At 39.2% G+C, this 24,473-nt stretch overlaps 1 protein-coding gene across 7 annotated transcripts in view; it reads right to left on the reverse strand.

Moving 5' to 3' along the window:
- LOC114877542 (nephrin-like) overlaps window positions 1–24,473 on the reverse strand; it is a 279,693-nt gene that overhangs the window by 49,912 nt on the left and 205,308 nt on the right. For 6 of the 7 annotated variants that reach the window (XM_046288951.1, XM_029190231.2, XM_029190227.2 and 3 more), the window contains one exon: window positions 1,959–2,091. In XM_046288951.1, coding sequence (XP_046144907.1) covers window positions 1,959–2,091 — 133 coding nt within the window. Of the gene's footprint in view, window positions 1–1,958; window positions 2,092–5,563; window positions 5,622–24,473 lie in introns of those variants that run through there. The other variant, XM_029190229.2, reaches the window with a different exon arrangement.

Consider the following 24,473-nt stretch of genomic DNA (forward strand, 5'->3'; position numbering starts at 1 on the left):
CCTCGATATAATTAGAAGAATGATAGTTTCATGCGTATTTTATATTTCAAATTCAACTTAAAATATTGACATCGCATTGACTCGTGTTTGAACAAATTGGTGTTCCTGAAAATTTGCAAACATCCTCGCATGAATAGTAGATCATATTTTCCCAAGTATTCTACGATATTTAAAATTCCGTTTAAAATATCAAAACTGCATCGTATCGCGAGCAAACTAATTGATATTCAGGAAAATTTGCAAATCTGAAAATCAGATATTTGCCCATGGAGAATCGGATTTCGTTCGCGAACGATTAACAAGAATAAAACGACAGGAAGATGCTGGAAATCGATACAGAGTGATTCGATCGCGCGAGTTACGAGTCCGACTCGATTATCCGAGGTAACCGGGCAGGTGTTTCAAATCTTTTTCTCTTTCTGCTCGTACGAAACGCCCGGGGCAAGATGAGGTTTGCGGCCGACTGTTGCCTGAGGGCTAGATTTCTGAACCGGTCCTTCGAGGACGTTTACGCCAAGGTTTCAGGATACACACCGTGCGAAACGCGACTTCCTTCGTTCCACTTTCAGATTTCCCGCTTGAAAAAGCAAATTCGACCGCTGTTTTAACACTTAAACAGCGCAGCCTAAATTAATCCTGACCCAAAGTTGGGAACCTAAAATTGGGGCTCTCTACGTAGTCCGCCATTTAAGGGTTAACGCCCACGCGTACAGATATGATTCTTATACCGAAGAAATTTTTGAAATTAGAAACTCTGTTATCAGTAGAACATAAGTAGAATAAATGTAGATTAATAAGGGATTTGATGGAACCTATAAAATTGTTAGTTTTTGTTTCGTACAATTCTATCAAACGTTGATCAAACGATACGTATAAAATATCTTGAAACGAATTCACGAATCCGTTGAAAGTTAATTTAAATTTCCATTAAGGAAGAAAGAAAGCAAAGTGACGGCGATAAAGAGGCTAACGTCGACGTACAAACGGCAAATAAATAGAGAAGATTGGCAACGTTTCAGAAGTAAAATCCTCTCGTCCTGAATAATGAACTTATGGTAACAACGCTTTTAAGGCTGAGTTTCACTACGTTTACACAACTAAGTTCTTTAAACATTTCAATTTAAGATAGATGTAAGTATACAATTTCAGAAATACTTTTGTCGTAAGTAATTGATAACGTATTATACTTCCTAATGTCAGAATTATAAATTATGGCCGATGTGGCTGCGATATCTTTGGTACACAGAATCGCGTGCCACGATTCGATTTGGTAAAATATTTGTCGAAGGTAAATAATTCGCTTCGGTCGTCCTCGAAACGGGAACATCGAACAATTGCAACAAGTGCAGTGGTAAAATTGCAACCCCGAGAGAGGGAAACCTTCAAGTTAATATTTCAAACGGGAATATTTTCCCGAAGTTGTTCGAACATCGACGCTAGAACAATGTTGGGCGTACATTTACTTCAAAATTGAAAATAAATATTTGAAAGATGGAAATTCTTTATCTTTACAAAACTCGGCATAAATTTTGACAAAGACATCTCAATAATAAATTTAAGATTCGTTGTTTTAATAATTTTTATTTGGTTCACCTTTTTCGAGGGTGGTTCTCGAGCTAAGTTTTATAATATAGATTGCTATCAATTTCCTCTAGTTAATTAATTTCGAATAAACTGTATTGCAGTTGAAGGGTTGCTATGTTAATTAACTTTTCTGAAGGAATTAATTGAAAGGAAAATTCGAGGTGAGATACTTGAAAATTGAAGAACTCATTACCCCGAAGAACCTTATTAACTAGTAAAATGTAAACCGAATTGTACGTTTTGGTACGAATTGTACCTTTCTATAGAAGGAGTTATTTTCTCGTTCTCCTTCGAAGTATGGACTAGCAACGAAGCGAGGATGATTTAGATCGCAATATCGAAAGAGGAATAAGGAATGGTAAAGAAGAATTTACCTGTATATCGGTGCGTCTGCCTCCTCCTTGTACCAAATAACTAGGTGCAACTTGTCCCCAGAGACTGGCGGTTCCACGTCGCATGGTAACTCAGCAATTCCACCTGCCACTGCCACCGCATCCATCATTGTCCCTGAAACGACAAAGACCAGTCGAGTTAGATCAAGTACGTCATGCGTCGAACAGAATGTAAGAATTCAATAATTACTTCCAATGATTTTTGGGAAAAAATTAACGATTGTCGCACTACAGCTTATGAAAATATTTCGACCGAAGACTACTGTAGAAGAAGAGGGGATACAAATAACGCAATCTAATTGGTTATTTGCAATTTTTATATTACAAAATTTGTATTTTTCTGTAACTTTATTTAAATGATAAGGAACAGAGAATGGCCAGAGGGAAATTGTTATTGTTGTTACAGCTTTGTACATTTATCCACCGTGAATATTAATGGACTTGTATACGATATAAAAAGGATAATAAATTTTGTAGCCACGTTCTATATTTTTTCGAATAAATACTTTAGAGAACACGTGTTCGGACAAATCAAATAATCGTTTTTCAATCAAAGCAAACGAAGGGAAGCCATATTAAAAATTTAATTTTTCATGTATAGAAAAATCACCGTTCCATTGTACGGTTGTTCGAATTTCGCCGGATAAAATTATTCATCAAATAATTCCGGACCAAACCGTGTAAATTTAAATAACACCAGACAGTGTTTGAAAAAACGTATGCAAATGAATGTACGGTACGATGCAAATAAAAATGTTCAATCGAAAGGGCTTCATTTTCGTCCCTTTCGTATAAATCATTTCGATTCACAAGACTCATGTTAAATAATTCTCTTCATTCATTCGGATAATCATAGTGATTCATAAAGTCACGTCGGTCTCATTACCGGTCTCAAAGAGGGTAGAAAAAATAGTGGAAAGGAAAAAGACAAAAGTGTAATTAGCAGCATTAATCAAACGTAATTGTAGCAATTAACCGTACCGGTCTAAGCTTCTGGTCTCTCTATACAGCTCGTGGCGAATGCATAATTTTCCTTAATAATTATTCTACCGACAAATAGAGGCTAATAAGTGTAACGTTACATGGGCCAAGATACTCCGTTAATGACAATTACACTGTCTATATTTTCAGCTTGGCGCCTCGCGAACGCCTGCCAGGAAGTCGAGAAAGGTAGTTTATGGGCAGGGGTGAGAAATTCGTGGCTTCCTTGCTGGAAAAAAAAGTCTTTTTAAAGGAAAAGCTGGATAAGAACGAAAGAATGAACATCAATGGAATACTTGTTTCATTCTATTCATTTAATTTTTGTCACCTATCCTTGTTAGTAATTTTATCTGAGGGTGTTACAGGGCAAAAATATACTAAAACAAATTTTCGGATACAGTTTTGAAATTTTTCTCAGTTATTTTTTCCGGTTCAAAACGCAACAGTCAGACCGGTCAAATCGCACAAAAGTTTACCATGATTTCATACTCGTACCGAAGGTAACAATTTTTCTTTTTAAAGAAAAACACGGCACGTATTCAAAACACGATAACAAACTCGATATCGCGAATCCAGCGTTGAATACTGAAACGTGTCAGTGGCACCTCAAACACCATCAAATTGACTATTTACGAAGGTAAAAATGGTGGTAGAAAATTTCGTTCCGCTGACTTTTTCCATCGGAAATTGCGTCGTTCTTGTTGGCCACGGTGAAACTTTTCATTGTCCCCGCGCGATCATAAACGTTCGATTCTTATACGATAAGATATAAAATGATTCATTAATATTCACAGTATCCTTTCACTACTTTTTAATCACTTTTCTGTCACTCCACTTTCTCTGACATTTACAATTAACATTTTTAATTACTATTTTTGGTAGCATCTTGAGAAACATTAAATTCATTAATAAATCAATGTAATTAACTGTCTTTCACCTCAAATTATATCATAGGTGTTTAAATATCTTTTGTTTTTTAAATTTTAATTCTACTTTGTTTCTATCAAGACAGTTTCAGGGTGGTAACCGATTTGTCACGGGACAGTGACAATGACGGATTCCAGGTCAGTGACGAGCGAGAATGGCCGATTAATCGATGGCTATTACGCACAATCAATTATCGAGTATAACGCTTCTCAAGTTATCGTTGAAACGAGAACGAAAGATCGTGGATGAATGGATCAAGTGACGCGTTTGAAAACTCGATGTTAACCGAATTATCGTTACCAAAAACCTATCTATGTACCTGTTATACTTCACACGAATGAACTTGATCTGGATTGAATGACGCTATGTAGATATCTGATCTGGAATGTTTCTGCGAGGAATTTCAATCAATCTTCAGAAAGAATTTGAATCAATTTATGAATAACTTTTAAAGTAATTTTTAAAAGCAAAGTAAAAATAAAATAGAAATAAAAACTGTAACATAAAAAGAATTTCTTATATTTATAATATTACGTAAAATTCAGCTTTTAAATCTGCGTATGATGACCAAGAGTTACCAAAGAACAACCCTTTAATAACGAAAGGGTTAATCAATTATTTTGATATAATTAACCACGGATCGTTAACAAAAGAACAACAGTATAGTCAAGGTTAGTGCCGAAAGGGTTAAAACAGGATCCCCATTTCGAAGCAATCCTCTTCATCTCGCGTTAAGCTATCGCGAGGGCAGCGATGCATCGCGAAGCGAGAATCGGGGTAGGATCGTCCATTGGTGGCCTCTGTGCCGCAACAATCGCGCATTGTTCCCTTTGTTCCGGCCAGCGTGAACGTAATACACAGCCAAAACGATTTTTCACGCTCTCGACGGGTAAATTAAAATCGTTGCCGCATAAAACGGCGCCTAGTTTCCTAGTTGCACGTTTGCGATTTCTCTGGGGCGCCGATCGGTCGCCTGCCCTCTCGACAACGATCGTTATCGCCCTTCGTCCGCCCCGAATTTTCCATCGAAATGTTAAATGGATCGTAAGTCGTGCCGCTGCCATTTTCAATACCGCCGAATATTTGGCCCGTGGCGAGGATTCGACACGATAATTAATGTCGGCGTCGATTAATTGCTCCTCTGTTTCGTGACGTCATCGACGGATTTATGCGAACAATATTCCTATGAAAATTTCCACCCCCATCGATTACAAAAATACAAATACAGGTTAGAACAAATTTCCTTTCCGATTCGTTTTAATTCAATTGATCACGTTCAACTGTTAACTGAATAAAGATTATTTCTTGAATACCCGATAATATTCCCGTATAAAAAACAGCCCCACCTCAAGAATAATTTGCAAAGTTAATTAAAACACAGCCGGTTCGCGTGGCTGTCAAGGATATTCAGCACTCGTTGAGTCGTTAACTCGCTTAAGTGCATTCCTTCTTTTATGAATATGCAAGCGTGTTTTAACGTGCCGGGTACTCGTTGCTCGTCATCCCATACGAGACAAAAGAGATCGTATGAGAATCTCTCGATTTAACTGTTACTATTATTAATAATTGCTAAAACGCGTCACGAGATATCTTTTATGATAACAAGTCGAACATTGACATTAATTATTAATCAAGATATAACAAGATCTGTCTAGTGTATTATAAATGATGCACAGTACCAAGCATAGAAGTTTTTCCTAGAAAAATTGGCGATACCCCCCTCTCTATAGAATTCCCCTTCCTCGGGCCGCCGTCCGACTCCTCCGGTGGCCGTTGGGAGACTGAGTGATGTAGGGGAAGGGGCCTCATATATATAGTCCTGTGTCCTCCACCACTTACGCGCGAACGCGGGCGAATTTGAATTAATATTTACTTATTATTCATATCTCTCGTTTAAATACTAAATTGTATATTATTTAATAATTAAAAATGATATTATTTGTTATTTAAACTTCTTTTAATATTAATATCATTAAAATTAAATTTCCGGAAATTTCTGCTTCCCCTGTAATTCCATTGTTTCGAATTCTATTTTTTTTTCTTTTTTATTGCTGATGATCCAACGGCGCAACGGGGCGCGAGCTACATTTGAATATATGATTGGCAAACTTTTTTTTCCATCATTCATTCGCTACTTTAAAACCACGTATTCAGTTATTCCTATTCGACGCGTTGTTCTCGTCACGCGTAACAGCTACCGATTAAATTCTGTTGTTTTATTTTCGCTCGATGACAAAGCGTATTAAAGCGAGCTGTCACGCGGATGGAAAGATCTGCTGTGGAAGCAAAAAATCGATCAGAGAGGTATGAAAGTTGACACCACATGAATGGATAATTCAAAAAGTAAATGACATAAAAAGAGACATAAGTTCATAGTTCAAAAAGATATAATCATACGTCGTGAGAAAAGAATAAAGGAAAAGGGTGATAAAAATAATTATAGTGTATCCAAAAACATCAGAGCAGAAGAAGAAAAAGAGTGTGAAAAATGGAACGAGAAGAACATAGAGGGAAAGAGATAAACTAAATCAGAGAAAGAATGGAAATGAATGGGAAGAGAACGAGGAGACGGTGGAGATTTTTATGAAAAGCAAGGATTAGATTTACCAAACAGAGTCGAGTCGCGTAGGAAATGAAAGCAGGACGAAATGGAAGCGGCCAGTAAAATTCACTTAGCGCATCGGCCAGATGAAAAGAAAACTAAATGAAAATGCTTGTTTGCGATGGTAAAAGCGGCTGAAAGTTGCCGCAAACAATGCCGTGAAGCATTTAAAATAGGCTTCCGAGATAGATGAAGTTGCTTCCCGATTTTCTCACGAATTTTCCACCGATTGCTCGACCCGCTTGATATTTGCCGGAAAATTGTCGCGTTCCTCCAATCCTGACACGTGGTTATTGAAAACTACCTATTATTCCGTAGACTAACCACAGGACCTTTCTCTGAAACTCTATTACACCACCCTTTATTCCTCTTTCATCTTGTTAACCCAGTTTGAAATGAAAAATTCTACCTGAAAATCTGGCCGCTAGTCATTGACCCACTCTCAACGATGCAATTACAATGTAATTTTATTAATGACATAAAATGATATCACATTTAAGTAATGTAATATGCATGTAATGTAATAAATTCATTTTATAGAGTAATGGATTGTAAAATTAAATTGAAAAAAAAAAATTAAAAATGCAATTAATTTTGTGAAATGGGTTACAATGTTAAAATCAATTTTACAGCAAGTTCTATGAACAAATTATCTGATATATACTGTCGCGTCGATCACAAGTGTCAGTGGATACCGAAAATCCCTCGTCTACCGTGGTCGCTCTTTGCGGAAGGCGAGATCGCGAGACCCGGCAAATATTTGACCGGCCATAAGCCGCGTCTTAATTCACTTGCATGTCGTTCGACGTCGACTAATTACAGCGTGTTTGTACGAAGCACAGAGCCGTGATCCGGTAGCTAGTAAAGTGCTAGTCGCGTCCATTAACCGGCCGTCTAAAATTGAAATCACGCCGGTCTGTGTATTTATGGCGGCATAACTAATACTTCGAGCTAACGTCCGTCCTCGGATCCTCATCGGATTTTGCATTTAATCGATCTAGATCGATCCGGTCCACCGTTCCGCTTCAACATTTTATGCAAACTCCATCGCTCGACTCGACCTTAATGCCTTCGTTCGTTGTCGTAAAACGCTTCTTACTAATTTGCAGAGTCAATAAGCGTCGAACCGCGAACGAATATTTGCGATCGCTTACAATTTACCGAGGATTTAAAAGCAACGCTTTTGGAAAGGGGAATATTGAACACTGATGGGAAAGAGAATATGGTATTTCCATTGGAAATTCTTATTTTTGACCCCTGTTTATACAAAATTTTTCTCTATAAACACCAAGAATCCATGCGCAGAGTCTGCGATCAAATCATCGAAGACCCACTTCGTTGATTAATTTTTTATTAATTTTTCTACCCTATCGTTCGCGTGTCGTCGAACACGGTTTCACGTTCCCTGGTGTCCTTCTCCCTTCACCCTCGACGATACACCCCGAAGCTCGCAGTTATTAACACCGTGTCGCGTCGGGTCGACTCGTGACAGAGAAAAGCAGAAACCGCTGGATCGCGATCCTCGAAACCGGTCTCGTCTCAAATTTAATAACCGAACGCGTGGGTCGATTCCCGTCCCAGAGCCAGGAACAAAAGGAAGAACGGTCGAAAAAGCGAGGCGAAAAAAAGAAGGATGAAACGCGTCCAGGGAGATGACTGGAACACCCTGACGATACAGAGGGAGAGGTAGAAAAGTGAAACGAAGAGGAGAAGGCAGCCGTACATTAATTACTCGGATGTTATATGCATGTTGATGGGATACATATGTATGAGCACTTGTAAGTAAGTTGTTCGCCAAGGGGATATTCCCGGCGGGAACTTTCCACCGTCGTGGTTTCAGCGTTGTCTCGGCCTATTTCAAACGACGAAAAATCACCGTGCTTCTACGAACCTATCCAGGGGAGAAGAGCTCGATTTCCATGAACTTTAGTCGCGAACAGAGTCCCGTGGGAATGAGGGATCTGAAAAAAAAGCATCGTGCCCCGACGACGATCCACTGGATCGACTCGTAACGAACCGGAGAGGTGAATTCGACCAGGGTGCGCATGGATGAAGAGGAAGAATCAGATGGAAAACCCAGGCTGAGTGTGAAACATCATTTTAATACCTTGACTGACACGTTCAAATCGCTGAATATTCTGTCAGACTGTTGGTTTTTTATTTTTATTAATTTAACGATGGAATAATTAAACTTATCAGAATAATGGCTCTCAGATTTTTCATATTTTGAATTTAGATTCCATTCAATGTTAATTATTCTAGTTTTAGTACTAAATTAATATTCTTTTAAATATTTTAGATTGAAGATATCTAAGCAACCAGATAGCGGACCATGGAGGAAGCCTCAATTTTCGAAGTGGCGCAAAAATATGATAAAGATAATAAAGAAAAAAGAAATGGCACATAATTAATATGTACACTTACTAATTTTTAAATAAATATGAAAAATTATGAGTCGTTCAATTTTCCATAAAATCATGGGGGTGGCTAATTTTCCTACGTCCTATTACTTATCCCCGAAGCAGCGGGCGCGACGGAAACAACGACTGACGTTTCGTTGAAATATTATCGTCGTAAAAGCGACAGCGAGCTGCACCTTCGTTTCCTGGATAATCCTCGAATGTCTTATGTGTCGTAGACACCAAAGACAACCGCGCTTTCCTGATGAACAGAACGCATACGTGTTCCTCTATCCGTTTCATTTTTCCCCCCGAAGGCGTTTTCCTTTGATATCCGTCGCTCCGGGTTACTCTTCGTTATTAATTGCCTGTCGAGACGGCGATATTTCCCTGCCTGATCTCTCTTGCATCGTGGAATCGAATGAGAACTGCACTCGAAACTTCCATCTGCTGATTCCTTTCAGTTAAAAGTGTACATACCCTCCTTTGTTATCTCCGTATCATTGTTTTCTTTTTTCGCAGCAATCTAGTAATGGTGCTGTATTTTTTAAATAATGTTTTCAACGAACCAAAAACGCTTCGAAGATACGTGTCCCCGAAAATATCTCGCGCAATTAATGAAGTCGCGAGCTCTTTTCGCGAGACGAAGGATTTTAATCCACGACTGGGTATATCGGCACAAAGTGTACCAGAAGATGTCATCCGAAGATTAATCCAGCGTGATATCGTGCCTGAAGCACCTTGACATTACGTCAACGAGAATCTACACTCTTTGACGTTACATTTTCCTTGCACCGTCCCCTGTTTCTTTTGGTTCCTCGCTTTGATAACGCTTCAGTGCTCCGAAGTAAAAATTTTCTGATAAAACTTAGGTGGAAGATCAGAAAAGAATTTCTGGTGATTTGAGTGCTTGGATAGAACTTTTGCGATTAAGAATTATCTAAGACGTATCCTTGCATATGTTTTGGAAATTTGAACCTTGATTGACCCGGACTCCGCTGTTTAAAGGTCGAAAGTAAGGTGTTGAACTTTCAAATTAACCCCTCAATAGAATCCTTTTTCCGTTCGATCTCAAAATTGGCCATTTTCAACCGTGATCCCATCTAAGAGATTGATCCCATCAACCCTCAACACCATTTAACCGGGTCTGTGCCTGCTGGACCGCCCAGTTAATTCAATTCGAACGGTTACGAGTCGAACAATTAATTCCCCGTTGCATCGGCGTGCGCGACACACCTGGGGTGATGCCGATGAATGGATCAAATTAATGGGCATATGGCACGCGAGTATCGTGCAGAAAAATTTTTCGCAGAATAAACACGTATGTACGCGGCCTCTCAGGCGCACCATATGCGACGGATTCACGCCGAACCTGAAGAAAAGAAAAGGGGGGTGGCGGTAGGCGCGTCGCTGGTGGAAATAAGGGTGGATAGACGAAGAACGGGTCACAGACAGCCGGGTTGGTGTGTTTTCGAAATAATCGGACGTCAGAGACAATGAGGACTACTTTGTCCCGACTTTGTCGCTGCGAGGGTGACTATCACCGGTTAACGCTACGCTCTTTCACCGAGTGGAAGCGCGTACACGCTCGCGCCTCATGGGGTGTCTTTGCTTGATCCTGCCACCAGTGTTTCTCTCTATGGAATGGTTTCTTTCTTTCCCGCTTCTTTATTTCTACGCTTTTCAAACGAAATATGACCGTAATCATCGCGCCGGGACGCGGAGTATTTGTCATGGGGTTGTTTTTCGACATCGAGGAATTCTCTTTACACCTAAGAGTGGGTTATTTTTTATACTCATAGCCCAATTTCTTCTAGTGTTAATTTTTGCATATTAGAATCACGAACATTTATCGAGCGAATAAAATAAATAGAAATAATCCTTGGGCGGCGGACCAAATTCTGATTTAAATCTACTGAAAATAAACAGTACCCAGGGAATTATTTATGGCGTAGATGCAACTTAACTTTCCAATGTATACATTCGATTGTATTGTGATTAAATTTCGAAATGGTAACTACAAGATCCTTCGTTGGTATATCCTATTCTCTGCTTCCAATTATTGTGCAACGTTAATTGGATTTATTTCAGGCGAACTGGAACATTGTAAATTTCAGCCAACTTGAATACGATTTAATTAAACGAAATGTTTCAATCTCATTGAGGGTTTACTTATCATCTTATTCGGGAGGAAAATGTGATTCGAACGAAAGAAAGCAGGGCTGCTTGTATTTCATCGCAACCGATTGTATTGAAGATTATAATCGAATTCTCATCTCATTGGAAATAGTTATCGAGCACGTACATTGGTGTGTTTGATAAGAAATATCACGAATTTGCACGTGAAAATTATTTAATCGTTTTATTTCTTTCAAAAGCCCCCTATAGACCTCCCCTTAATCTGGTGGTAAAATTAATTTGAACCAGCGATAAGAATACCAATAAACCTTACAGCATCATAAATTCCATGCAATTTGCAATTCATGATCTTAGTGAAATTAAAATCCACGCTGTTTGAGCAGAATTATCGTACGAGGAAAAAGGTCATCCACGATCTTCCAGCAGTCGAAGCAGGCGTTTGCTAATGGATTTAAAGGGATCCTCGACACGTTTCACGTCAATCTTCCACTTTACTAGGTTCCATTTCTATTTCATATTCCGGCGACGTCCACCAAGTTCAAGGATCAAACGTTAATCCCAATTATACCGCATGGGTTCCGTGTCTACCCATCGTTTCCTGGCTCACTAAATTTTTTCTTCAAGCCGTCAACGATTGGAATTAATTCCAAAAATCATCGATCAAATTTTTTTAATTACAACAGATTAATGATTATATTATTATTTTGTGATATCCCAAAATTGCAACTTGATGATCACAGTTTATTCTAATGATTACGTTTCTGAATAATTAATTCGGTCCTTTCGCATCACAATAACGAAAGATCGCCCCTTGCTCTCGGTCTAATTTGCGACACAAAGTGTCGAGATCGCGTGAAATTGGCCCAACCAGCGCCCTTCGCTGACGCGACATAGTACGTGTGTCTAGGTAGTGGAATAGTGCATCCGTGCTCGGTATTTCGGTCTGCAAACCCGCCTTAAAGCTTCGCATACGCATGCAGCTTCCGTAAATATGAATTCATTTCACCCTCAACACCCGGCGACCTTACCGTATCGCTGCGTATCTCTCACGCCCACCCCTTTCGAGCCCCTACTCTTCATCCAAACCATCCCTACGAGTCTGTGTTTTCACGCCACCCTTCGCTGCTTCCTCGTCCTGGCTCTCTTTGCTTCCACCATCTTCCTGCATCTCCTTTCATCGTCAACCCCCTCGCGTCCGCCTCGATTCGTCCGTATAACGCGACTCTCTACACCACCGATCCTTCTTTCTTTTATTTTCCCTTTCTTCCTCTCCTGTTCCTCGTCGACGAACGGAGACGAGACATTTCCCTTCCACAAGCTTTCTCTACTCTACGCCCGTCGAGATTTCCACGACAGAGTGTGGGCCTCCATCTTGATTCGTTGTTCCGTGGTTGAGAAAGGGTGCACCCACGCAGCCCGGCTCTCGGTGAGCACGCACTCAGCTGCGACGATAATCAACGCGGGGACATATATTCGTGGATCGCGCGTCGGCTTCGTCGCGTTCTGAATTGTAGATTCATGGGATCTTTGAAGGCTTTGCTTGGCTAATTGCGATTCACCGAGCGTTGCACATTTTAACTTGCATATCGTGGCTATGAATTGTTCGAAATTTTGCCAAGGGCTGAGGTGTATCTTAAGGGTTAAAGATTATGATAATTAATCGATTAAATATTTGACGTATTATTTTTCTTTCCTTATCAAGCGTTGTACATTTGAACATTCGGATGACGGACCAAGAAAAGAGCCTCAGTTTTGTCTTTCATACTATGGTCTCTTGAGTTGTTCGAAATCTTTGAAGAAGAATCGAAGAATATCCTACTGGTCCAATGTTACAGTATTTTATCAACAAAATACGTAGCATCTTATATTTTTCGAATATTCTAAAATAAATCCAGCATAGTACTCGAGCAGATAAAGGATATCGAATTCTTATGTAGTAACTTGACAAATATCAATCGCCATGGTAAGAATGTTACACAAAGGATCTAGAAATGTTTGAATATGGTTTTGTTGGGCGTCCAACGATTTATGAAATATTTGGCAATAAAAATCGTATTTTCCACGCTGATGCATCATATATCTCAGCATACAGTAGGACAAATGTCTTACCACTTTCATTCTTGAAATGAAACTTTTATGCCTTACTTAAAATATCATGCTCTAATTGAATTTTACGCAAATGTAAACTTTATAAAAGCTAATGATATACTCATTTTCATATTCTTTTGATGGGCTTTCAGGATTAAAAGAAAATATACTATCTAATAAAAAATTGAGTACAGAGTGTCATTTTTAATACCTTGAAAGCTTCTACACAGTATGTTTAACAAGAAAGAGTAATAAATAGAAGTTGGAAAAATTTTCTCAAGAATTTCAATAAACCTCTAAAAAAAATTTGTAAAAATTCAAGGAATTTTTTATTCACCCTAACATAAAACTTGGCTCAATTTAAATTCGCATTATCCTAGTTTGAAGCACAAGTAAGCAGCAAATTAGCAATAAAGTTTGCCGTAATTTATCCTGCTGTCAACATCGTTGCACTACCGTACCGTTTGGTTTGATTGCTCTCATAAATTTTCACGATACTTTACCGACAATCCCGTGTACCGTCGTGTCGCTCGATTCCCGAACAAAACCGCGTAAAAAGTTCGTATTAACGATAAAATCCTCCCGGTTTCGTGTCAGCCGCAATATCAGCGCTCCTCTCGATTCCACCAACATTCGCACCAGTTCATCCGACAATTTTATTCTATTTCCCATTCCTGCTAGCCTGCGACTAATTTTATTTCGTTCGCCACGCGAATATCGATCCTGTTTCCTCGTGTACAATTTCCGGTTTCGGTCTCTTTGTCGAGGCTCGAAACCCTTCTGAAATAATCAGGACGGATCCGGAACGTATAACGCGACGCTGAATTATTCCCTTGCTCGAAGTCGCTTTATAGATTACCGAATCTAATCAATTCCAGCCAACGAACGGATGAGATACGCATCGATGAACGGCTAATCCTTTGGAGCGTGATTTCTAATCGTAGCTGTCGATAGTGGTAAGTGTAGGTACGTTCATTTAGAAGATTAGGTATCGGCATTAATCTGTAAAAGTTTCGTTATTTAACCCTTGAACAGCAGAGTTACTCGTTAATGAAATATAGGATTAAATTAAAATTGCGCCTCTCTCCATGGTCCGCCATCCGAGGGTTCAGTCTTATTTGAAAATTTAACTACTTAGCTAAATAAATAGGTACGAGTATTGAGCACATAATAATTCATAGGTGATAATTCAGAGTCCAGAGATGTTCGCACCTTTTGTTTGTCAATCCACATGTGTCGCACTTCCGTATTGCCTTCTAGTCTCCCCGACTTGATATCCGTTCCTATACACCGATATTAATCGATCACACATTCGTGTATACACAGGATCAACCAACCGATACAACGTAGATACCAACTATGATCTACTCGCCTGTCTGGCACGCTTGATTCGAATGCACACCGGAAGTGTGAATACTCGATAAAGTTTCCACGTACCAAGGAACATGTACATAACTCAGGATGTAAGGTGATCTTGGTATGAATCAAATTAAATTAGAGTTTCTTAATTTGTATTACGATTATTGGTGATTTATATCATTTCAAAGGGACTTTGAAATTATTAATGGCAACAGAATACTATCTCAAAGACGATCATCCATCTTGAACTTGGCCATGTAGTTGAACTTTGGTGATCAAACAAGAAACGGCGCTTTCAACAAGAGGAAACAGTTGGCCCTAAACTTCTCAAAGCTAAATGACTGTTGCCTGCACAACGTCAAATTACCAAAACTTTCATTTCATTAGTGGTAACAACCCCCCGGCCCTTAATTTACGCAAACCCATCATGGGCGATCATTTGATCACGTTCAATTACTGGAATTATTTTCTTAGAAGCTTGAAAGGAAGTAGCCCTGTTTCGATGTATTCTACGTTTCATTGAAATTCGTGGCCTGTTACTGTTAACTTTAACACCCAACCACCTTAATATTTATCTCGTACCAAAGATGATTAATTTCTCAGTTAATTACAAATTTAGATTAAATTTTGCGCTTGAAGTCTCCCTAATAGAATACTATGCCTTCCATTAATCAAGCATTACATTAACCATCGGACGGCGGACCATGGAGAGAGCCACAATTTTAATTTAATTTTGTATTCCATATTATTGACCCGGGTCACGAAGTGTTAAAGGGTGATTAAAAACTGAGCGAATTCGCCGAGTTCAAAGAAACTCTTCTCAGGGTCGAACGAATCAGAGAACGCAGAGCGTCAGACGAGATGATCTCGCGGATCTAGACCTCGACCCTTGTACTTCCGGCCCCTTCGAGCGGGCATCCACGTACAGTCGTATCTGTTCGCTTTAATTGGGATCAGCTTGCCAGCCACTCGTAGCCAGACAAACGAAAGACTGAACGAAAATGAGTGACGAGGGTCCGTGGACTCGAGGGTTGTTAGTGTTCGCGCAGGAACGCGAGTCTGGATCCTCGTCGAGCCACGTTTGTTTTCCCTTGGTGTTGCCCTTTGCCCTTCAACGACACATCTCCGTTTTCAAACGCATCTTCGTTAACGCTGCGACCTTCATCGTTTTTAGGGTGTCGTGCGTGACGAATTTTCGTGCCCTTCCCGATTTCCCGCGATGGGGGATGAATTGTATGAGTCATGCGTCAGGAGGTACTTAATAGTAATTACTACCCTAACGTTAAAACTTTTGTTTATAAAGAAAAATTATTTTAAAAAGTTTCGAGTGTTTCACGAAGATACATCGACGTTCCTGTTTGATTAATTTTTATTTCTAAAAGAGATTGATACGGTTTTGCAGTTACCTATTATTTTTAATTATCCGCGAAGAAGAATTCTACCCTTTAAAATAGCAAAGAGAATGATCGATCTTCGTAGAATCAATTTCATTAAACGCGACTTTCGAGTTCTTTGAGCAAGCTGACTCTTCGCAAAGAATAACGAACGTCTCTTAAAGAATCTATCCAACAAATTCTTTTCGAGAAAACGTCGAGTTTCTTTCGCCAGATCAGGCAAGACCTTTAAAGAGACAAAGAGCCATCCCCTTCTTTTCCTTTGCTGATATTTCTATTCAAAGTATTCGAACCATTTTCCAACGGCGATCATCTTTCCCTCAAGGAAATGCAATTCTTCTCAACAGAGATCGAATTATTCTCCGGTCGTAGCTTAAATTCCCAATCGTTTAGAACGTAATTTAAAAGCGTGATAAATCAGAAACGTAACGACAATATGTTACCGACAAATTGCCGGGCCAACTTTTGCTCGCGTTTTCTCCTTTCTTCGCGTTTGCGGTTTTCATCTTTGACCGCACATATTTTCCGCCCGAACGGACCCCACTGACGTTCCGGTTTAAACGTGGCATACGTTCCTGAATAATCGTGCGAACTTCGGTCATTAGGTCTTGTAATTAGTTCTCCTCCGCTCGCCAACGGATTAATTCGAATCGTTACATGCACCATCGTGACCCTGTTATGTGGTCACTGCGTCGAACCGTTGACTTTTCCAAGAAACCTTTCGACTCAATTATTTCCACGATCGAATTGAAAGTTACGTTAACGAGTTTAACGCGAAAGACGAGGAGGAATTTTCTGAGGAAACGGCAAGAAATTGAAGCGAAGTCTTAAGACAATTTAAATAAGGGCTCTTTCCACGGTCCGTTGTCCAAGGGTCAATATTTTATATAATTTTAAATAATTATCTTGACTTATTTATCAACATTTCCCTGTTCATTTCACATTATTCCCAAAGCTTCTTAAATTTCTTCACACAGACTTGCGGTTTTTTTTTTTAATGTAATCCGTGGAGATTCTTGCTGGCTAAGGTCTGAGAAGAAGATCCAGAGGACAGTGGGATTCTTTAGAACCAGTCGCTCGGTTATTCTACAGATCCTGCAGACCATCGTGGAACAATGTAATTTCTTTCTTTCTTTTTTCTGTACGGTTTTCTTAATTCCTTCCCTTCTGTCGCTTTCCACGACCATCTTCGTACTCCCCCGACGTGAAAATGTACCGCGAAAATGGAAGCAAATAAAACGTACTACTACGTTCCTGAATAATAACCTCAGAAAACTTTTCTCACGAGATTTGAGGAGCGTTTAAGGAAGTCTGGATCGACGAATTAGTCTTTCATAATTAATTAGATCTACTCCTCAGTTTATTAAATTATTTAGCACTGGTCCTAAGTCCCAGAAGGGTTAATCGTAATTTTTAATGTCAAATATTACGAGCATCACATCAGAGATATTTTCCAGAAGTGTTATCAGTACAATCACAATTTCAAAGTTGTAAATTATGCATTTATGAAAATTTAACTTCCTTGGTATCAAAGGACCGAAAAGTCTAACTTCTCGAAGTCAAGCTTGATAACTAAGGGCTAAGATCATCCTTGCTTCAGCGAGGATTACATTCTTGCAGACAGTTTGCGTGAGTTGATGTCGGGAACACGTCAAGTTAATTTCAGCCTTTAAACTTCGTTGTAACTTCCGGTAGGTCTTCAAAGGAACACTTTTGGCTTCAATCACAGTTACCATCACTTTCATTAATCATATCTTGATTTTCATATTTATCAAAAGAAAGACATTCAAATATTACAAAGAAAAAATAGTTCAATATATTTGAATATTAATTGTCGCATATTTCATTGATTAATAGAAGCAAATTTCTTGCAATTTTTTGATGGGCTCGGTAATACTTATTCAATTTCAGTGCCACGTTTCGGCTGCTCTTTCATTTCGGAACTTTTATTAGAGTGTCGTTCAATTCCAGAGAAATTTCAATCAACCATGCGTTGCGGTGGCTCGGTAGATTTGTTAGAACCTGTTAACCGAATTCTCCCCCTTTTTTCTTTATTTCCTTTTCGAGTGTGTTTGATCATTTAGAGCTTTGGAATTTAACAGAGATAGGCTTTTCGATGCTCCACAGACTTTAATTTTGGAATTAAAGTAAATCTGACTGATTTGAAGCTGAGAAGAAATTTTGTACGAAAATTGTAAGTAGTGAAAGTCAATCAATTTTCTGTCCAATTTAACAGATTTGTTACTGCAGTTCGCCAGGACACATTATAATAAATGAATCTTAGTATATTATTTAAATAATAATACAAATAAGAGCAATTGCATATAATTGAATCGAATTAACAAATATTTGTGCATTTATTCTGGTCATGTAATCTTCCTACACCAATTAATACATAATTTCAGCTGAATAAATAAATGCGTTCAATTTTGGTAAAGCACTTCTCTTTCCAATTATAATTCATGAGATTGATTTAATGAGTTATTTTAACAAATGCTGCATACATAAATCCTGATTATTTCCAGAGGATTAAGACAATATTAAATAATTAAAATACAATTTTCTTTTCATTTTTCTGACCATCGTCGTGCTACTTAAACCCTCGAACGGTGGACCATGGAGAGAGCCTTTAATGTAACTTTATTGTTTACATTATTGAACAAGATCCGTTGTTAAGGGTTAATTTTCAGTTTAATTTCTAATTAAAAATATTTTCCAATATACACCTCTTTATCAAGCAAAGTTCAGTATAAAGCAATTATTACCCTCGTACAAAATTCGTTGCATACCACTTTAACGAAAAAATTCGCTTAGAAAAGTTTCAATAGGTGAAAAAGTATTTTCAGATTTATCACGAGCTCGCCTTTTACGAATATTCGTATCCTTATTAAAGAACCACGCTAAAATTAAATACATGTGTAGAAGCAGCCACTTGCAAGAGTTTAATCGTATCCACGACCTAGCGCAGCTTAAAATTTAACTACTACAACCAGAACGCCCAACCTCTTCTTTATTTAATTCCTCTCCACCCACGGATAAACGGGTTGCAAGAGGCTTCCGGTTACCAGAGGACGATTATCGTTCGGATTGTTGTTCTTCCATTAACTTGCGACGAATTTAAACACACGGTTACACCACGAAATGAAACCAAACCCCCTGCCTGACAAATCATCCCCCATTTCTTTGACCTCCTTCTTTGCTCTTCCATAAATCGATCGCTCCTTCGTATCGAGGCACGATTTAATGAATTTTAATACGCGAATTATCTAGAGATCGAAATTTATTGCCACCATCGGAAAGTTAAACAGAGGACGGATTTATTAGCGTCGTTTGAATATCGTGGCTGAACTTCAATTTAATTCCCGCCTTTTTTTTATCCTCTCTCCTTTATCATCTGTTCTTTCCCTTTCATTCCGAAAGGATCTCTTTTTTCTATGATTCGTTACTTGGTCACCGGCGTTGTTTGGGGGAGGGAAATTGGCTGGTAGGAAAAAGTCACGATTTATCGTCGCATCGAAAGTGAACGGCGCCACAGATTTTTCATCTGCCGTGTACGTGCTTTGCGATTCCATTCGTATCAGCGTGATCTACGAATACTAGATACCTATTTCTGATCGTGCGAGGGAACCTGAGATTCATTTGCCCGAAGTGATTCCTCTGTTCGTGGAATTGGGAAGATATCGCGTTTACGAAGTTACTTTATGGAAAATAAGAACTGTGCACGATGGAGAAATAAATTCTTGGAAAAATTAGTAAGGCTACGCAATGAAAGTTTATATTAAATCAGAGTACCTAAACAGAATAATAAATTCACTCTCGTCAGCTAACAGAAATCCTAAAATCTCTGAAAACTTTTACGATTCGAAGTTGAGGATTCCCAGAAACATTGAAATTGACTGAATTTTTCATCCGACGAGAGATTGGCGTATCTTGGGGTTAATGAATTAGTCGATCTCTGTTGGCTATCGTCCAGTTCGTAACCCTGCACCCTCCTTGCACCCTCTCCCTGAAATGTATCGACCTCTCGTGTACCAGATCACCGACGTTCCAATGCAGTAATTACCAATTAACCTACGTGCCGATACGTTTTCGTCTTCTCGTAGATCAGAATCGACTTGAAACCCCATCGAAAACGATCTTGGCAAAGGGTGGTAAAGTTTCATTTAGCAGAAATTCACTCATATTTTCGAATTCAAAATCACTCATAACCTTCTCTGAATACACCGCTCGTATAGTTCAGTCGGATAGACTTTTCCTCGGGGCTATTCTCGGGCCAGCAGCGAGCGGAATTATTCCGCAAACGCGTGTCTCCCACAGGAAAGTTTAAACAGCAACGCAAACGTCGTCGTACGTTCAGCCCGCAACGAGAGCAACCGTCTAATTTAATTGAAGTAATTAAGACCGGGAGCAACCCCTGTAGTTCGCACCAACGTCTCTACGATACTCTACGAACGTCACGGCACCCTTTCACTTGCTAAAAGCGAGCCTTGGCACAGCTACTGAATAGATTCCATCGCCGTTTCAACTTCTTTTTCCCTTATCGCTTCATGGCGTTTTCTTCTACCGATGGAATGCATAATTAATTCATCGAGTGGTATCCTTCGGGAAATTATCGAGCGAATCGCGATGATACAGCGAAAGTGTTAACACCTGCTGTTTTAGTATTTTAATACCAGAATAATAAAACGCATGAAAGTGATAAATTTCAAGTTGCAAAAATTGATAATTCTGAAACCTTCTTTTGGTTCATTGGAAAGTTGATAAATTGAAGAATGTGAAATGGAGAAATTGTTAAAAAATCAATGCAACGTCCGGCTCTTTTTTTCAAAAACACGCCATACGTGGTGATTGTCTGGCGAAGTTGAAGACAGAAAAATAGCCAGTTTTCACGAAGAACGTCGACAATGGGCTTTCGTCCTATTTCTTGCACTTCGATGATTGATGAGCCTTTGTTTACGTTCGCCAGTTTCATCCAGCTTCGATGTTCGAAGCAACTTCCGGTCGTCCTGCTGGTTCGATCGAAGTAAGCACTTCACCGGGCGAAATAGGGGTTTACACGAAAAGGGGCGTGTGTAAGAAAGGGGCGAAATAGAGAATCCTTGCTCCTCGAGAATCCTTTCGGTTCGTTGTTAGACCTCTCGATCCTTTTTATCCTCATCCGCCTAGCCGTTCGTCCTTCTTTCTTTAGCCGGTCTTTCTTATCGAACACCACTTTTCATCGGAGATCCAGCCGGATCTGTGTGCGTGCTTACACGTTCTTGCGGGCCATGCCGGAATGCATAATTAATTTTTCGACCAGAGTGTTTTTCCAGGGGCAACGTCATCGCGGCCGGAGCGGCGATTCGTTTCGGTGAGCGTGTTCGAGCGAGTAATAAATTGATCGCGTGTTTCTTAGCCTCTCGCCTGGTCTCTTCTTCGTTATCACCGTGTAATTAGTTACGCTATGCGTTTCTCTTGTTGCATTTTAATTACACAGCAGAATTTCGATTTTTTTTCCACATAGAGAGATACCGAAGATAACGTGTTAATTTCATATGGTCTAATCACTTTCCTGAAGTACTTATTTCACACGGCTAGATTAAGGTTCTGGGGCCCTGAGGTTATCAAACTTTCAAAGGCCCCTCTTTATTCCTCCCTTTAATTCGACGCTGATTAAATATCGAATTTTATAATAAGCACCCTTATTTTTTCCAAAATTTTCCACCGAACATACTTTAATAAAAATGGAGCAATATCGAGTCCACGTTAAAAAGCGACATTTTTCTTCTTCCCGATGGTCGAATATATCGACACAGAGGGACAGGAAAATCCCAGGAACATCCTGAATATCAGTTCTCGTATAAATCTCTCGACGCCTTGTTCAGCAGGCTCGAATACGCGCAAATATGTCAGCCCTGGTCTCGGAAAGATGCACGATCCTCTAGATACATTATGGCCCTTCTTGTGATTTAATGTATTGGCCTTGAGCGCTCAGGGTGGCTGTATTCGATTGGAACGATCATCGTGAAGAAGAATTAGGAAGGCTCCCAAGGAAGTGTACGAACGAGGGTAGCGAAGGGGTGCTGTACCGCGTATATTGATTCACACGAGAACAGTGTTCTTAAGAGACAGGATGAAAATTGCGTTTGCTGGATGTTGAAGAAAGATGTCCCGGTTTTTTTCTCTTTGTTGAACAGAATTGATGTTTATGGAGGGACACTTAAGAGACTCTTTGATCGAAGATTGATAGAGGGAGGATCGTTTTTATGTTATGCAGACGAGTGTATAAAATACTGCCAGACAATATGGGTAATAATATAAACGATACATGAGATGTATAGAAAAAAAAGCTTTTCAAAGCAAAAAGTATTTTTTGATCCCGCAATATTCGTCAAAGCATTTTTATCTTTTTGATCGGTCAGTAAATTGCGTTCGAATTCAAACGTTCACAAATTGAAACATTTTTCTCGATATTTAATGGTTATTCTGAAGTGAATAAAAAATATGTATTCATCGATTGAAAATATATGAATACAATTTATTTTATGATGATGAATATTTTGAAAGCTTTAAATAGCTGTTAAATAAAAAACTGAAGACAGGAGAGATAGGATTAAAATTGGGGCACTCTCCCTGGTCCGTCATTCGAGATAATGAAATCACATTCGTCTTCGAAACGTGGGAGCCTTAATTATGCAAGGAGCGGAGCGTTAATTTTGTAAACAAGCTTGTTAACAAATAACAAGTCAATTAACGATAATTCGTGGAAAAGGAAGGCCGGCGAAAGGGGTCGGAAAATCGAGCCCGATTACGGTGGGTCGCGTCGCGTCGAATAATGCCGACTAAGTCGAATTATCGTCGCGCTCGTGGACATAATCAGCTACGGCTACGCGAAACCGATAATTGGCCGCGAGGGTGAATGCAAATTATCGCTTGTGCTCGATACTCGATAACAGGGGCCGAAAGGGGACATAGCGGAATAACTGCAGACGTTTCGTTTGTTATCATAACCGGGTGAGATTCGCGGCAACGAATCGGGTAAGCCCTCTGGGACACCGCGATTTCATTTCTTCCCCTTTGTGACGTGTCAGCTTTAATTGGATCGTGTATCGCGCCTTTATCTTCGCGCCAATTATCCGCACCAAACGAGCAGCACCCGGTTTTAATCGCCTTTCGTAAAACGACAATGCGTTCACATGTTCAGACATCGCTACCTGCTGATCCAAGTTCATCTACTTTCCTCTACGAAGGGTGCACGTTCAATTTTATTTGCTGTCATATAATGAAATTTTCCATGAACACTTAAATTTCAGTGGAAAACGTGTTGATGAAGCCCCTAATTTTGTTAAATTATTAAAAAATAATAGACAGGTAATTAGGTGAAGAATTCGGTGGAATTTAACAAAAGAATATCTTCATGATACCACTGTTTTAATTTTCTATTATTCCTTCACACTCCACACTACCTCTTTCGATTTTAATTTCGCCTAATTCAATATTTCCACGCTTTATTCCATTTTAAACTCACTCATTTTCTTTATCGTGTCTCCTATTCCTGTTCTAATTATTACTGTCTCCTTCTGCTCTCATTATTCTAGCTTCGTTTCCCGTATTACACTCGTTCTCGCCCCTCTTTTTCAATTTTAATCGTTTAGATTTAACAAAGCCAAGTCTCGTTAAATTAAACGGAGAAAAATAAATGCGACCGTACATTGGTCACGATTCCCTCGTTCGCGTAGAATTAACATCTCGTAGAATTGAATGCAAATGAAAATTTGAAAGGGATCATTGTACAATGAACATTTCATTTGATAAAACTAACACGATGACAAGTTGATCGTGCAATTACGCCTTATTAGCAGTCGGCACGCGGCGAAGAAATGAAATTCGAGGGCTGATTAAACGAACGGCACTCGGTGTGTTATTAACGTAACGTTATCGTTTCGCATGATATTATTATTCAAATCGGTGTAATTACGGTTTTATTGCGATTTGATGCTACACCAACGTTTCGGAATCTATAAATCGTAATTTCGTAATATGAAAATTAACGCGATGATTTGTAGATTCTATGAAATTGATTTCTATATAAAATCTATAAAAATTGTTGAGCTCGAAGATTTTTAAAAATTAAATTTCAGGCGCCCTAGGGTGTTCACTCCTAGGCAGTAGTCCTCTCCTTTGGATAAAGGGTTAAACTAATAACAACAGAATCACTTGTTGTTGTATGCAGCATAATCAAAACAAAATTATTCCCAAGATAAACCTCAGAAGGATGTTAAATTCAAAGAGCAATTACCATAACAAGCCAGCAACACCCGAACGTCCCAAAGCAACGCTTCTCTCATCGTCAACTTGTCAAAGATTCTGCAAATAGAGTATCATTAAACAGCGCGAACAGTATCTATACTACATCGTCCCTTTTGAAACGGCAATTTACACCGGAGCTAAGAAACGAGCCTCGAGAAAAGTCGAAGCAAACATCCTCTAGCTACGCCAATTAGAAATTACTTATCTCTCGACGTAATAAGATTCAACCAGAGACAGCATCAAAAGAAACTCTCGCCAGAAAGATAGAATCCAACTTATTTCTTCGAGTTTCTCGTTTCACGGTAAACATCCCTCGACA

Source organism: Osmia bicornis, chromosome 15, assembly GCF_907164935.1.
Source record: "Osmia bicornis bicornis chromosome 15, iOsmBic2.1, whole genome shotgun sequence".
In the NCBI taxonomy this organism is placed as follows: Eukaryota; Metazoa; Arthropoda; class Insecta; order Hymenoptera; family Megachilidae; genus Osmia; species Osmia bicornis.